At 37.0% G+C, this 17903-nt stretch overlaps 1 protein-coding gene across 20 annotated transcripts in view; it reads left to right on the top strand.

Annotated features, from left to right (window-relative positions):
- LOC113054973 (gastrula zinc finger protein XlCGF46.1-like) overlaps positions 1 to 17903 on the top strand; it is a 35072-nt gene that overhangs the window by 10637 nt on the left and 6532 nt on the right. For 5 of the 20 annotated variants that reach the window (XM_026220815.1, XM_026220816.1, XM_026220829.1 and 2 more), the window contains 8 exons: positions 2243 to 2326; positions 2795 to 2878; positions 10424 to 10507; positions 11139 to 11222; positions 11920 to 12003; positions 16562 to 16645; positions 16990 to 17073; positions 17760 to 17878. In XM_026220815.1, coding sequence (XP_026076600.1) covers positions 2243 to 2326; positions 2795 to 2878; positions 10424 to 10507; positions 11139 to 11222; positions 11920 to 12003; positions 16562 to 16645; positions 16990 to 17073; positions 17760 to 17878 — 707 coding nt within the window. The remainder of the gene's footprint in view (positions 1 to 2242; positions 2327 to 2794; positions 2879 to 10423; positions 10508 to 11138; positions 11223 to 11919; positions 12004 to 16561; positions 16646 to 16989; positions 17074 to 17759; positions 17879 to 17903) is intronic. The other 15 variants (XM_026220835.1, XM_026220826.1, XM_026220827.1 and 12 more) reach the window with 12 other exon arrangements.

Here is a 17903-nt window from a genome sequence, read left to right as displayed (position 1 = left end):
ACACAAGGTAAACGTTTTGCAAATGTTTTTTAGTGAAATAAAAACAGGTCGACAAATCGATGCGCATATTTTGCGTCTACGTATTTTTTGCGTCGACGTCATCGATGACCTCGACGCGTTGTCCCAGCCCTATTGTTTATATACACAGCCATTACAATAAAACGAAATATTACATAAATCTGTCTTTTTTTATTTTCATTTTAACATATAGATAAATTGAATACAGACCAAAGATCACCTGTTAGATTTATCCAAAACAAATTATATTTTATGTTTAACCACTAAAGAGACATCAGAGCCAGTGGCTCTCTCGCTGATCGCGTGGGGTTCACCGTCTCCGAGATCGGTGAAACACACTTTTAAATGGGTGCTGTTTTTATAAATAAACCACAGATTTGAGTTTTAAACTACATTCTCACCTGAAATACTTTTAAAATTACTTTTCATGACAAGAACAGTAATATTTTGAAAATGATCTGAATAAATGGTCGTTGAACCCAACCAATGCTGCGGCAACTCAACCAATCAGGATGTTTAGCGCCCAAGTCCCGCCCCCGAAAGTTCCGGAACTTTGAAAAAGTACCACCTCGCCAGCAGGGACTTTCTGAGGGGCATTTTTTTACCAGGAACTTTTAGTTCCTGGTTCCTGTGGTGGAAACACACAGAGTACCAGCCCAAAGTCCCTAGTTCCTGGGTAAAGTTCCTTCGGTGGAAACGAGGCTATAGCTTTACATTTTAAATGGTGCAAACAGTTTATCCTCCAGTTGTTAGTAAGTAATATTTTCTGGGCCCCACTTTATTGACTAGCCAAATTAGGCCTTGCCAATATATGTATCCTTGTGACAACATTAAATGTCAACCACAACAGATAGATGTATTTATTTATTTATTTTTTTTGTGTGTGTGTGTATTCTAGAGCTGCATGATTAATCTTTACAAGATCACAATCTCAGTTCAAACTCCCAGGTGATCTTATTTCGCAATGACACAGAAAATTCACTATGTCTAAAATTCACTTCACAAAATCAAATGTGCATTCGAGCTGCTGTTGACACAAAGAGAGCAGTTATCATGTTTAGGTATGAAGCAGCTTCACAAACAGTCTTGTCAATCACAGTAGTATTTCTGGCTAACAGTCATGCATATTATCACTGAAGTAATGAAATAAAAGTATATAGTTAGGAGGATATAAATAGTGATGTCTATGTGATCAAAACAGAGCAAATCACCTTTTGAAAGTAATTGGTGCTTGGTATTTGTATATGTATTAGTCATTGAGTCATTAATGAGTCATTCAAGAGATTCCTTCAAAACTGCTGATTCATCAGCAATGAAACAAGTTAAGTACATGTGAGTCATTGAATCTCTCATTATTATTATTATTTTTATTATTATTATTATTATTTAAATAATTGAACATTTTAAATGTACTACAGATATGAATATTTTGTCACAGCCTCTAGTAAATTACACATTATTTTGTTTATTTCAGAATAATGGTAAAATCGTTATCTCTATTTGACAAAAGAATTAAAAAAGTCATCCTGATTCCCAGAAAATAATGTAGCTCTAGTGTATACTGTGGTCTTCAAATATGTGTGGATGTGGTTTTATGTACATTGGTACTACACCAGAGACACGGAAACGAGGAGGAAGATAAACGCACAGATCACTACAGACTAAGGCTGAGGGCTATGACAAGAAGTGTTAGTCAACAGAGATTTTGCTGTATTGTTTATATTGTGATAGGTAAATATACCTGTACAGTGCAGAACTGCTTAAAGTTGGTGACAAAGCATGTGTGCACACTCATCTCTCAGGCGCGCTGAGTTATCTTTCACAGCTTAGGTCAAATTCACACAAAATTGTCAAAATTCCCATTTGGCAAGTGTAACTGAAAACGGGAGTAAAATTTAAATAAGTAGTTCATGCTGAATTATCGCTTTACGTTTGCAATGTTAAAAATAATCTTTTACTTGTTGAATATCCTATTTCCCTTGGAAATATGTCATATTTGGGAAGACATTTCATGCTAACCTTTAGAATCAGTGTTAGTAGCTGCTAGCTATTATTAGCACAGTGCCATATTAAGCTGTGCAGCCACCTTTCACATGCTTTTTATGTGCTTGCAAACATCTCTTGCACTCTGTTCTTGTGAAGCATGCCATTTTAGCAATATCTGTAAACAATTAGCTCATATACATGGTTTAAATCTTATGCATAATTTGCTCTGGTCATCTAGGGGTGAAGCCGTATGCTTGCTCCATGTGTGACAGGCGTTTTTTCCAACGTTACCACCTGCAGAGACACAGCCTCACACATACGGGTGAGCCGTCTCTCCTTACCCTTTACATTTCTCTACTTGACTACACCAATGCACAGATTAGCACTGTTGCCAACCTGTCAGTGTTTGTCACTATATTGTGTTCATTTTTTTTGGACTGTTACCTTGGCAATGAAGATGGGTTTTTAAAACCTACTTGAAACTTGATTTCTACTCTCACGAGATTATAAACTAAACGGGGAATTGCGAACATAGGGAAACCTTTAAATATTCCCTCAAATGTTTCTGGCTCAGTATTATTAAACAGTTGGCAGCAATGCTTTAATACCTACTACACATAGCTTTTTATAGTTCATCCCAGCAAACACAAGCAAGCAAAACAAGTTTCCAAATATATGTTTGACTGCAACAAACTCGAGTTTGGGCATAGTTACAGACAATGCAATGGGGTGTTAGACATACTGAAAGTTTTTATTCATCAAAATTAACATTTTAGTACTCTGTGTTTAGGAGTGAAGCCGTATGCTTGTTCCATGTGTGACATGAGGTTTTTTCAGCGTTACCACCTGCAGAGACACAGCCTCACCCATACGGGTATGAGTCCAAGGGGGCAATGCACATTTAAGCATATGAAACAAACACTTAAGTTTGCAGCATTTATTATATGGCAGTCATACCTTCCATGAGTCTCCATGTGCATTTTGGCTTTTTTGTGGGGATAAACACAAATTATTCTTTTTCTTGTTATTTTGAGTTGCACCCATTTTATTTATTTAATTTTGTCAACCATGTCATCTCCAGTGACACAGTCTCAGCCACACGGGTGTGTGTGTCATGACTGGCCCATTCTCAGGGAACTGTGCCATATCCCAGCACAGAAATTCTCTTTTGGTTGTTTGTTTGTTTGTTCAAAGAGGTTACTGTTGAAAGTTACTGCATCCTAGAAATGATATTTTCCCACCTTAGCCCCAAAGTGTAGGGCATTGAGGGACACCTTGGTAGGTACATCCTCACAACATTCAGTTTACTAGTCAACCAATGTGTTTTTTATTTATTATTAGTTGTTAACTATGTGCTTAAATTAATCTGGTAAGGTTAGGTTTAATGGTGCAGTAAGTGATTTCTGATAAACGCTGTCAATATTTATAGTCAACACCCAAACAAACACACCGCTAGCAAAAAGAAACACATCCCTGCCTTCATTGCTCCAACCCCAAACTCATGAAAATGCTATCCTACACAAACAAACATAATTATTTTTCCCCAGAAAGCACAGAGAAAAGATAACTTGCAAATATTTTGATTTTCAACACAGTTTCTCAATAATCACTTACTGCACTTTTAAGTTTGGGTAAAGGGGTATGGGTAGTGTCAGCAGCAGTGTTTTTTAGTTTTTTTTGCAGTGTTGGAAAAATCTATTGCAACATGTAACTGTAATTCCCACCCCTGTCCAATTGGTGATGAGTGCACTATTATCTAGTATTGTCAGTTCTGCAGTCAGATTGTGCAGAGACGCGTCTGTTTCCTGAGGTCTTGTCCCGGTGGCCATCTAGTAGACAAAGTCTTTACTGGGGATATGTCATTGGGTCTCATCTAGTTGTCCTAGTCTCCGCTGTCTTTCAGGGATGTAGAGGTCCTTTCTAGGTGCTGATCCACCATCTGGTCTGGATACGTACTGGATCCGGGTGACTGCAGTGACCCTCTGATCTGGATACAGACTGGATCTGGTGGCTATGGTGACCTCGGAATAAGAGCGAAACAGACAAATATTAGCGTATATGCCATTCTTCTAATGATGTAGCAAGTACATAGGGTGTTATGGGAAGTGTTCCCGGTTCTTGTTGTCCTAAATAATGCTTTAACAGATTTGAGTCATTTGAGACCCTTGGGCATGACAATGAACCCCCAGCTGCTTCTCAGCTGCAGCAAAAATGGCTGCCCACTGCTCCAGCTGTGTGTTCACTACTCACTACTTTGTGTGTGCACTTGGATGGGGGAAATGCATAGCAGAAATTCCTAGTATGGGACACCATACTTGGTCTTACGTCATCATTACATCAAGATGACTGTCAATTAGATAATCAAATGAAACCACTGATGACCAGCGGTGTAAGTACATAGTAGTTAAAGACACCTAATATAAAGTTAAAAAGTACCTTTTTTCAGTGGCTGATTCTTGAGCCGTAACCAGAACCCCAATATTAAAAACACTGATCAGCCACAACATAAAAGCCACCTGCCTACTCTCGTGTAGGTCCCCCTCATGCTAATAAACTCTGCCGCATCAAGACATTGACTTCATAAGACCTCTGAATGTATCCTGTGCTCTCTGGCACCCTATACATCAGCAGCAGATCCTTTTAAGTCCTGCGAGTTTCAAGGATGGATTGGATTGATCCTCCAAGTCCTCCATGGATTGGATTTGTTCATCCAGCACATCCCATAGATGCTCAATATGATTGAGATATGTGGAATTTGGAGGTCAAAGCAACACCTTGAAGTCTTTATCATGTTCTTCAAGTTATTCCTGAACAATTTTGTGCAGTGTGCATTATTCTGCTGAAAGAGGACACTGCCATCAGCAAACAGCACAGCCATTAAGGGCTCTTTGTAGTCTGCAGTAATCTTTAGGTAGGTGGTATGTGCCAAAGTAACATCCACATGAACTCCAGGACTGAAGCTTTCTTACAGAACACTTCCTCCGTCATCCTGCCTTCTTCCCATAATGCTTCTTCTCCTGCTGCCATCTCTTCCCCAGGTAATCAATGCATAGACACTCTATGATCCAGTTCTGTTGCTCATGTGTCGTTTTAGGTGCTTTCTGCAGTTGAAAACGTGGCCTGATCTGCAGCTATACTGTTCTGAGACCGCTCTGTGTAATCAGATCGGACAGGCTAGCATTCACTTCCCACATACATTAGTGAGCCTTGGGTGCCCATGACCATAACTCCAGTTCACTGGTTGTTCATCCTTGCACCATTTTTGGTAGGTCCTGACCACTGCAAGGCATTTTTTTTTTTAGATTCGCTGAGCCAGTCTTCTCACCATCACAGTTGTCAGAGTTCCTCAGATCGTTTTGCTTGCCCATTTCTCCAGCTTTCAGCACATAAAATTCAAGGTCCATTGAAATAGTATATTATATCAATCAACCCTCTGTGGACACTAGGGGTGTGCAGCGAAGCCAGTATTTGTATCTGTATTTGTATCTGTAACAATCACAGAATTATTTGTATCTGTATTCGCATAGAACCGGAAGTAGGTGGACTTTGAACCGGAACTTTGTACAGTTATAGTTGCTAAGACCATTATGGTTTTAGAGCCTTTTTTTTCATAGTTATCACTGAACAAATATCTGATGTTTAACCCTTTAACTGTCACCCCGTCCCGAATAAAGGACACCTACGTTTACTTCACTATATTTCACAATATTACAATCAAATCTAATCTTGACAAACTATATATGGTTGGAAAGGTATAAGACTCCCAAATATATATTTTACCAATGTTTTTTGTTAAATTATGTAGGAAAAGTAATAGATTAATTTATGACAAGAATACACCCTCAAAATCTACATTATAACAGGAGTTTTGACCTTTGTTAAAAAAAAAAGACTTCTTCGTTGCCTTTTTCTCCAACACATTTTAGAACAAGTCAGTCTTTTGATTTTTATTTGTGCTTTGACTATTTGCCCTATTAAGTGTTCTAAAGTATAAAATTTCTAAAAATAAATCGATCATACAAATAGAGAGCTTTCATGACAAACGTTTAGTAAGAGATTGGAGAGTTTGATCGATGCTTATTCCATTCATTCATGTATCATTTCCTAGCCTATACGGTTTAAATCGTTGCCTTTTAAATATACAGAAATTGTAGAACATGTATGATGTATTATTTTAGTTGTTATTATTCTTGCCAAGCTCTGATTTCTGAGAGATGCACAGAGAGGCAAAATCAATGTGGTGTTTGATATGCGCTCTTTTCATTCATTTACATTGATTCACTTCACACACTCATTATTGTGTGACTTTAGGAGGTTTGTTTGTGTAAAATATTGCGCTGATCCTCTGGCTTATATTTGGACAGAATTATTTGTTATCCGTTATTCGTTTTTGAAGCCATTATCCATTATTCCTTTTCAAATAAGGTATTCGGCTTCAGCCACACCCCTAATGGACACCTTGGCAATTGAATTGCCATTGGCTACTAAATTTTAGAGTTTACTTGCTATATATATATATATATATATATATATATATATATATATATATATATATATATATGTATATATGTATGACATTCTAAAATCTAAATAAGTGACATTGACAATAGCCAAGTATGGTGACCCATACTCAGAATTCACACACACACCGTGAACACACCACCAGAGCAGTGGGCAGCCATTTATGCTGCGGCACCTGGGGAGCAGTTGGGGGTTTGGTGTCTTGCTCAAGAGCAGCTCAGTCATGGTATTGCCAGCCCGAGACTCGAACCCACAAGCTTAGGGTTTGGAGTCAAACTCTAACCATTAGGCCACAACTTCCCCTGAGAACTATTAAATGAAACTATAAAGCGCAAAAAGGATTACTAAGGATTAATGAGTTGCTGGATTCATGAATATTAATCAGGTTTTGTGTGTTTGCTTGAACTGATTTGCTGAAATCAAAACAGGGTAGATAATACAGTATTGTTCAAAATAATAGCAGTACAATGTGACTAACCAGAATAATCAAGGTTTTTAGTATATTTTTTTATTGCTACGTGGCAAACAAGTTACCAGTAGGTTCAGTAGATTGTCAGAAAACAAATGAGACCCAGCATTCATGATATGCACGCTCTTAAGGCTGTGCAATTGGGCAATTAGTTGAATTAGTTGAAAGGGGTGTGTTCAAAAAAATAGCAGTGTGGCATTCAATCACTGAGGTCATCAATTTTGTGAAGAAACAGGTGTGAATCAGGTGGCCCCTATTTAAGGATGAAGCCAACACTTGTTGAACATGCATTTGAAAGCTGAGGAAAATGGGTCGTTCAAGACATTGTTCAGAAGAACAGCGTACTTTGATTAAAAAGTTGATTAGAGAGGGGAAAACCTATAAAGAGGTGCAAAAAATGATAGGCTGTTCAGCTAAAATGATCTCCAATGCCTTAAAATGGAGAGCAAAACCAGAGAGACGTGGAAGAAAACGGAAGACAACCATCAAAATGGATAGAAGAATAACCAGAATGGCAAAGGCTCAGCCAATGATCACCTCCAGGATGATCAAAGACAGTCTGGAGTTACCTGTAAGTACTGTGACAGTTAGAAGACGTCTGTGTGAAGCTAATCTATTTTCAAGAATCCCCCGCAAAGTCCCTCTGTTAAAAAAAAGGCATGTGCAGAAGAGGTTACAATTTGCTAAAGAACACATCAACTGGCCTAAAGAGAAATGGAAGAACATTTTGTGGACTGATGAGAGTAAAATTGTTCTTTTTGGGTCCAAGGGCCACAGGCAGTTTGTGAGACGACCCCCAAACTCTGAATTCAAGCCACAGTACACAGTGAAGACAGTGAAGCATGGAGGTGCAAGCATCATGATATGGGCATGTTTCTCCTACTATGGTGTTGGGCCTATTTATCGCATACCAGGGATCATGGATCAGTTTGCATATGTTAAAATACTTGAAGAGGTCATGTTGCCCTATGCTGAAGAGGACATGCCCTTGAAATGGTTGTTTCAACAAGACAATGACCCAAAACACACTAGTAAACGGGGAAAGTCTTGGTTCCAAACCAACAAAATTAATGTTATGGAGTGGCCAGCCCAATCTCCAGACCTTAATCCAATTGAGAACTTGCGGGGTGATATCAAAAATGCTGTTTCTGAAGCAAAACCAAGAAATGTGAATGAATTGTGGAATGTTGTTAAAGAATCATGGAGTGGAATAACAGCTGAGAGGTGCCACAAGTTGGTTGACTCCATGCCACACAGATGTCAAGCAGTTTTAAAAAACTGTGGTCATACAACTAAATATTAGTTTAGTGATTCACAGGATTGCTAAATCCCAGAAAAAAAAAATGTTTGTACAAAATAGTTTTGAGTTTGTACAGTCAAAGGTAGACACTGCTATTTTTTTGAACACACCCCTTTCAACTAATTGCCCAATTGCACAGCCTTAAGAGCATGCATATCATGAATGCTGGGTCTTGTTTGTTTTCTGACAATCTACTGAACCTACTGGTAACTTGTTTGCCACGTAGCAATAAAAAATATACTAAAAACCTTGATTATTCTGGTTAGTCACATTGTACTGCTATTATTTTGAACAATACTGTAGATGAGCACCAGAGTAACCCGGTCAACCTGGTTCTTGACGAATACAGCGCTATGATTTCCGCGAAGCAGAAAACGCAGACAGAATCTCAAAATCCAGTCATGAAAATGAAACTTACATTTTAATATGGACAGTCACAGAATTTGTCAAGGTTAGCATAAATGAATCAAATCAAATCTCCATATGGAACAGTATCTGTAAATGTTAAGCCGCAAAAGTTGGTTGAAATATGAATCCTGCAGGTTGTGCACGTCTCTGTGTAAATGAATGAATGGCAAAGACTTGAGGGTTTGTTTACTACATAGACTGAAGTGTGTGACGGTTGCAGTAATTTCAGCATCTGCCGTATCAATCACATAAATACATAAGTATAAAGAATGGCATTGGTTTTATTTTTAGTGATTTTATTTTTAATTAGCATATTTTTGTGTTTTGCTTTGGTATCGAAATTGGTACCAAGAACCGTGGATTTTCACTGGTATCTTGGTAAAGTTTGGTACCGTGACAACACTAGTAGAGGGTTGTAATTAGTGGTTGATCGGTTTTGATTGCCTCCGTATTCTGGGAAGTTTTGTGTGCATTGGGAATCATATTTTTCAAATAAAGCCAAGGTAACACTCATTTTACACGGTGAAAATGACATAAATATCACAGTGGGCGAATACATAGTGTATTTGTGAAATTAAATATTAATTAATTATTCAAAGATGTGTAATCACCATGGACTAATGGTAGTTTGAGGGCTTTTACCAGCCAGTGCAAATGTTCAGTAAAGCTGAAACAAAATTTGTTCTGACATGACTTTGTTCAAAATTACATCATACCAGTCTGTCTTCGATTGAACTTAAAGTATATCGGGGCATTTAGGGTTATCTATAACGAGTGTCTTCCAAAATATTCAGGAGGTCCATGCAGATGGTGTGTGTGCAACACACAGAGTCTACTAGTTGCTACTGCCCATGTGTTAAAGTTGTCCATCCATGCTCACCTGCGGTTGAATATAGTTTATAAGCTGAAGGAACACAGCTGTGTGCGATATGGAGCGTAACGCAGAAAAAGAAAAAGCTGCAGCAGAGATTGGCCCCTTGTCTAAACATTAACTATTTTCTGGAGGATAGTGAACAGGATGAAGTCTGATTATGCATCCATGTCAAACAAACAACCACACTGTGCCTCCACTCCAGAGACAAGATCATTGCACAAAGCCCATCATGTGTGTAAGTCAACACAGCCTACAGTACATGTCTGATCCATTAGAAATCTACACAGAATGCCTAACTTTAAAGCAGTTTCAAACATTGTAAATGATTAGATGGCACCAGCATTATAAACAATGACACTGGTGCCATGCAGCAGCCTTAAAACTATACATCATCAGCGTTTACTAACAATTATCATTTTTCATAGTAACAATTTCATATTAAATCAAAAAGGGGAGTCTTTTAGACTGCTGTTTATTTGCTTTTGCAATATCCGTGTTTTTCCCCCAAAAAAATGTATTTCGTTCATGGGGCACAAATGGCACCATTTCCTGAGAATGAGCCTATTGTGAACACGGTTTTCATATTTGGTTATTATAGTGATATTATTTTAAGGTTATTCATTTATTTATTGTTTGTTGTAGGGCTGGGTAATATATCTACCAATATGATCATGTGCATCTAGTCAGTAAATCTGGTTCCGTGATTACGCCATATTGCCCAATCCTAGCTTGTTGTTGTTGTTTTTGTGGCTGTCTCTTGTGAATACTCTGTTATCTTTGATCCTGAAGTTGCTATATTGAAGCTGATATCCACAAGTCCATTCTAATACTAGTACTCTGCATTTAGGGGTGAAGCCATTTGCTTGCTCAATGTGTGACATGAGGTTTTTCCAACGCTACCACCTCCAGAGACACACCATCACCCATACGGGTATGTGTCGTCTCTTTGCACCCCTCTCACACTGCTGGTTTACTTCAGCATGTAAAATAAATGAACATAATGTTCAAAACTATGAGCTTTTACCATTAAATGTTTATCTTGTTCAGATTTGTTAAAAAGGTTTTCAGTGAAGTTTCCCTTAAGTACACTCACAGTTATTCACTTGATGAAGGAATGACTAATTTCCAGATCACAATTTACTGCAGTGGTTCATGTTTGACTCATAGTAGTTGATTCATTGATAGTTGGTTCATGAGCAGGATATTTCATCTTTATCATTATTATTAAATATATATTTTTTGTTATTTGGAAGACTTTGTGGAGAACAAAAATGTTTATTATAGGCAATATAATCACAGTACACTTACAGTCAGTTAATGCAGATAGAGATTTCTTTATTGGGCAATAATTATGAAAATATGCTTTTCCAAAAACTCTGTCAGATTGTATATTTTGACTGTGAAGCTCTTGTTAGAAACTAACCATGATGTAGTCATACTAACATGACAGCTGGGTCAGAAAGTAAAATTAAGCTGTTATCTTTTGATTCTCAATTAAAATCTGTTAGTATTTTTATTATAAAGATGATGCGTATGGTTAATATTTTGCTTTGGTCATTTAGGGGTGAAGCCGTATGCTTGTTCCATGTGTGACATGCGTTTTTTCCACCGTTACCATCTTCAGAGACACAGCCTCACTCATACGGGTATGTGTCTTTCTGTCTTACCCCCCTTAGATCATATCTGAGCTCTGCTTGATGATTTAACAGGAATCTGGAAGTATGCAATTTTAGTGTTTATTAGTTTAGTTCATTACTTTTAGACACGAAAAATGGAGTGTTCCAAATTATATATATATATATATTAATTAAATGAATGTGCTCGTGGTTTAAAGTGTATACTGTCAGCTATCCTTAATACTACAGATTTATACATATTATTTTTATAAGGAAATTAACATTTGGTTCACTTTCATAAACCATTTTACAGTAAATGCATAAATTCAGACCAAAAATGATCTTAATAATCTTCAGTCTTAATGCACTAGTACTATAGAATGATTATTCTTTTCAAAGATTAAGTATCAAGAAAAAAGAGAAATCGCTTCCCAAAAGGAAGAAATGCCTAAATCTGTAAGCTTATAGTTACACTTTAACCCAAGTTTTTCGTCAAAACTATTAGCATATTTCTAATGTGGCAGCATTGCATAGTATTTCATGTCTAGTAGATGCTCAGTTTGTGAACTGCTCTTAGCATTTTATGCTTAACTCACCTTACTTGGCTAATGAGACTGTACTGAAAACTTTTTTTACGTTGTTCTGTGAGTTGAGCAGGATCCATGAGTTCTTGGTTTAAGTTGACAGGTGGCAGTAAGGCTAATACACTGCTACTTTGTGCATTTAGGGGTGAAGCCTTATGCTTGCACCATGTGCGACATGCGTTTTTTCCAGCGTTACCATCTACAGAGACACAGCCTTACCCATACGGGTAGGTGAAATCTCTGTATATTTATACATTATTATGAATTGCCTCTCAAAGCAGGGCTCGCAAAATCACTAGCCCGACATCCAGAGGCTATTTTATCTTCAAGTCGAGCTTCCAAAATGCATCACCGCCCTGTCTTGAATAGCGATATGAAATTACTTCCTTGATTCACATTGTTCACTTGCTTGTAATGGTGAAACGGATCATAGATCATTCAGGCATAAGAAGAGGCAAAAGAGAAATGTTCTTTTTTTTTTTACTCGCACACAGAGAGCAGCGTTTCAGACAGCACGCAAACACAGAATTGATTCCTCTTTTGCGTATCCTTGAGCTTGAATGGGCACATAGACACAAAATTATCTCAAAATAACACTCTCGACAAATATTCCGATGTCTTTCTAACGGTAGAGAAAGAAATCACACATGTACCATTATATTGGATACCTGCATTCGTTCTCAAAGGGACAGCAGGCTATAAATATATATATATATATATATAAATAATTAAATATATATATATATATATATATATATATATATATATATATATATATATATATATATATATATATATATATATATATATATATATTAGTGCTGTCAATCGATTAAAAAAAATTAACTAATTAATCGCACAATTTTTTTAAATTAATCGCGATTAATCGCGATTAATCGCAATTAAAAGACTGAAACTTTTTGGATATGTAAATGTAAAATGTAAATAATTCATGTAAACTCAAGACAAAAAAAACTATTTAAATTCAAAATATGATTGTTTATTGGAATTTTTGTTTAATTTGTAACAAAGATTTTCTCATGTAAACAACATACCTGCAATAAACCATCAATATCCTCCAAATTAACTGTTGGCTTGAAAGCCATATTTATTACAGAAATAAAAACACAGGCATGTAAGTACCATTTGAATTTCAAAACAATCAATGCCAATAAAAAACAAAAATGATTTCCATGTTGAATTCTAAGTGGACTGCAAAAAAATTCCAAAGTATAGTCATTGCCAGTGCTTTAAGTGGGCCGGTGGTACCGCCACTTCCAAATATAGCTCTTGAGCGTACTGCCACCTCTCCATGCGCCCAGAACGTGCTTGTAGCGTACCGGTACGCTCATTTGGACATCTGTTTTAATAGAGGTTTTAATCTTTTACCTGCACTGCCGATTTTCAGAGCGCCCTTCACAATGCAAGCTTCCTAATTCATCCCACCCAGAGCAGAAACTACATTACCCATTCACCCTTAAGTTATACAAGTGAATAGCGCATGTGTCGCTTTTCCCACTGTTAAGTGTCAACAACTCAACGTGGCCGGAGAAGGTGTGTGAAACTCGTTATGAGTGTACACCACTCTCGATTCGGTTAAAAATCAAATACAGTTAACAACACTTAATATGTTCTCTTGGCTTCAGACTCTGAATACTGAAAGAACAAGACGAGAATCAGATGATTCGCTGACTGACACCTCACCAAATTCGAATCCTATCACTGCAGGTCAGACTCAAGCTAATGAAGTAATGCAGCTCTTTCATGAAGGGTGATCAGACGTCCCGAAAAATTCGGGACAGTCCCGAAATCTAAACTGTTGTCCCGACTCCCGAATCTGGCCATAATTGTCCCGGAAGTTATACTAAAGCAAAATCTTGAGTATTTATTGTCTGATAAACATTAAAAACTGTCTGCGGAGGTTGAGTCGTCCTGCAGCCAGCCCCCGCCGGCTGCTCATTGGCTGCAGCATATTTTTTCTAAGTTCTAAAATACCGTAGACGGCAAGGCACAAATTTAGATATTCATTTATCTAATTAATCTATAGCCTATGCACAAAGACAATATGATCTTTTTGTCCCCTTTTTGTTTTAAAGCTTGATGAAGAGAGAGAGCGCAAGTTGCTGCAGCTGAGGAGGACAGTGATGCACGCGTACAGGAGTGATTGACAGTTCGCGGCACTGTGTACAAAAAATACTCCGCTACACAATTATTTCGTTATTTTCGTTTAAGCTTATTAACGTTAAGTGTTACAGAAAGGTCTGATTTACGCACTGTTACAACAGTCATTGGTTTTTTTTTTTTTTTTTTTTTTTTAACAATGACATTTGAGTTCATGATTTTAATGTTGCTGTTTCTTGTGGCAGACTGAATGAAGAGTAATGTTTCTTGTGGCAGATTGAAGAGTAATCCGGCAGAGTTTTATACTGAAACTTTCCGTCTAAAAGTGCTTCCTTGGTCTTATCCATATTTCTTTGCACGTTGAACACACATAGGCCACAACTGGAAATAAAAAAAACTGCAACCGCGTTAATTGCGTTATTTTTTTTTAACGCGTTAAATATTTCAAATTAATCGAATGCGTTAACGCGCTAATTTTGACAGCACTAATATATATATATATATATATATATATATATATATATATATATATATATATATATATATATATATATAATTAAATTATTTTTTATTTATTTTTTGCTAATTCTAGAAATTATTCAATCTGTGACTCCAAATCTGTAATATAATCTGAGCTGTGATCCGTTGCACCCCTACTCTCTAGACTTGTTAATTGAAGGAAAAATGCAGTCACAGAAGTTTGTGACGATACTGATTTGTATTCAGTAAAGTTTAGCCCTGGATTTAATTTATTTATTTGAGTTTTTTATTCGGGCTAGTTAAATTCATTTTGGACTACCGAAATCTAAAGAATGTAAGCCTGAAAGGCTCCCAGGGATTTAGAAATTTTGCGAGCCCTAAAAAAGCTCTCAGTATGTTATGGATCGACACGCAATCTGTTTAAACTACAACAAACTCGAGTTTGCATTTCTCCTATTCAACTTGCAGTAAAAAATATGCTGATGATAATGCCACCTCCCTTTTTTTCCAAAGCAGGATTATTTGTTTTACAGAATATTTGCTCATCCGATTACAGAGGAGGGGATTATCAACACAATTAAATCTTTGTGACACATACAAAACTGAAACTTTAAACTGAACAGAGATGACATCACTGAATTCAATGATGAACTGCCTTTAACTGTCACTTTGCATTATTGACACACTGTTTTCCTAATTAATGTTGTTTAATTGCTTTGACACAATGTTATTTGTTTAAAGCGCTATATAAATAAAGGTGATTTGTCTTGACAAAATATAATGTTAAATATAAAATGATTATAATGCACACACAGTACTTTATCTAATTTCATGATGCTTTGTAATCTAGTCCAAATTGTAATATAGTCCAAATGTAATATAGTACGCATTTTACGGAGCCCCTCTAATCCCACTTTGTTCAAAAAAAATTATAACTATCTTGTGACCTCAAGAAACTAACTTGTGGCCTTAAGATAAGTAACTTGTGGCCTCAAGATAAGTAACTCGTAACTCGTGGCCTCAAGATAAGTAACTTGTGGCCTCAAGATAAGTAACTCGTAACTCGTGGCCTCAAGATAAGTAACTCGTGGCCTCAAGATAAGTAACTCGTACAAGATAAGTAACTCGTGCCCTCAAGATAAGTAACTCGTGCCCTCAAGATACTAACTTGTGGCTTCAAGATAATTACTCGTGGCCTCGAGATAAGTAACTTGTGAGTAATTCATGGCCTCAAGTTAAGTAACTCGTGGCTTCAAGATAATGAAGTGTCTGACACATGGACCCTTTGTTATTAATCTGGACCCTGTACTGTAGTGCAATGTAATACTTCACATTCTGTGCAATATTCTCATATTTTATATTCATATTTTATAGCATATATTTATACTTTTGACATGTATATAGGCTACTTGTTTATTTACCAACTTCTATTATCATTTATATTCCTTTAAATGTCTTGATGTGCACATCAACTGTGACACAAGATTTGTCCCCCAGGTTATCAATATCAATAAAGTATTTCTGATTCTGATTTTAAGTTGGCCTATAGTAGTGTGCAGACTGGTTCATTAATTATTGAAGTGTTTCACATTTTGGAAAAGCATATCCGTGTAGCCTACGATAAAACGTGATCAGAGGGCGTTCTAGGCTTAGATCACAGTACCTCCGTCTGGCTGTATGTATTTATGTGTATTTCCTTGCCAGTACTTGTGACGTCACGTGCAAAGTATGAATTAATAGGATCTTGCCAGGACGTTGCCAGTTTTAATATAAAAAGTTGGTGTTCTGAGGTGTAAACAATCGTCACCTGTATGCCAGATAGTTGTTGTGCGATTGGTTGAACACTTAGATGCATTTTGTCAGCGTTTGTTGCCTGCAAGGTATCCATGGTTAGTCAGGTGACTGCAAAGTATGAATTGCGTGTATACATTATTCACAACAACAAAGTTGTCAGGCATCTATGTCATCTGAGGAGATTTACGTTACAAAGATTTACTTATCTTGAGGCCACGAGTCAGTATCTTGAGGCCACGAGATTTTGAGACGAGTTATTTATTTTTATTTATTTTTGACAAAGTGGGACCAGAGGGGCTCCATAGCAGTTAGTATGAGCAGGACTCAAAAACAAAAAAGGCTATATTAACAGAAACGCATACATGAACTGTTGGTACTCTGTGCATTCAGGAGTGAAGCCGTATGCTTGCTCGATGTGTGACATGAGGTTTTTTCAGCGTTACCACCTGCAGAGACACAGCCTCACTCATACGGGTATGTGTCATCTCAAACCCCTGCCTTTTTTTAGTCAGTGTTCATTTTTCTGCATGCTAAAACACACACACACACATAAAAACATTTTACTCTAACCACTTTTACTTTGTTGTTTAGGGAAATTATTTCCATTTAAAACCATCCAAACACACAAACTGCAGTAGACAAGGAATTTTTGATCTTATAATATGGCGAGAGTTGTGATGACTATTTAAGATCAGCATGCAAAAAAAAAAGAGAAAAAATCAGTAGGATGCTCTAAATTTTTAAACAGCGTAGAAATTGTTTGTTGCTTTGAATGTTGTGTAAAGACATTCACTCACTAAAATTGACTCTACATTTAGGGGTGAAGCCGTATGCTTGTTCGATGTGCGACATGCGGTTTTTCCAACGTTACCACTTGGAAAGACACAGCCTCACTCATACTGGTATGTGTCCGCTCACTGTACCCCCGATTTGTACCCAGTATTCTTGATTGGATCTAAAGTTTGGATATGTTTTGTAGTTGAGGTATTTACGGAGAAAAAAAAAACAATGAGATAAGTGACTTAATAGCCGAAATAAGAATAAGAACTGTTAACTTTTGAAATATGTGTTAGCTATATCCTGCGTGATATAATATTTGTATCAAAGTCAAGACCTATAAAAATGTTTCTCCCCTTTAATTTTCTGCTCATGGGCACAAGTTTTGCAAGATTCACATCACACTTGCGTGTAGTATCAGGTTTCACAATGTATGTGAATGTGCTCTTGCCTCATGTTTCTAAAGGGGTGTGTTTTTGTGTTTATTTAGTTTATATGCAAGTACTGAAGCATAATCGAGTCTCAAACTAAGTTTCTGATTTTTAAAACCAAAACCCCAGTGTGTCACTTTACAGCCAAGCAGTTTTTTTTATTCCATATTAAACTCTACAAACTCGAGTTTGTATGGAGTCAAATACTTTATTTCTAAGCATGCATATACTCTCTCATGTGGGAACCCATATGAAAATCAGTTTCAATCCTAGCATGTCCAGAAACAGTGTTTCCGACTCTTTGTCGATGTAGTATGTTTTGTTATGCTGTGAGAAGGAAGAGGTGGGGTGCTTTAATAAAGACTGTTTTTCTCTGTTAGGAGAGAAGCCGTTTGCTTGTGACATGTGTGACATGCGCTTCATTCAGAGGTACCATCTGGAGAGACACAAGCGTGTTCACAGTGGTGAAAAGCCTTACCAGTGTGAGCGCTGCCAACAGGTAAGAACACGTTTTATAACACTGC

This window comes from Carassius auratus, chromosome 36 (assembly GCF_003368295.1).
Source record: "Carassius auratus strain Wakin chromosome 36, ASM336829v1, whole genome shotgun sequence".
In the NCBI taxonomy this organism is placed as follows: Eukaryota; Metazoa; Chordata; class Actinopteri; order Cypriniformes; family Cyprinidae; genus Carassius; species Carassius auratus.
Note: the sequence above shows the minus strand (reverse complement) of the source record. Positions and strands in the feature narration are given on the sequence as shown.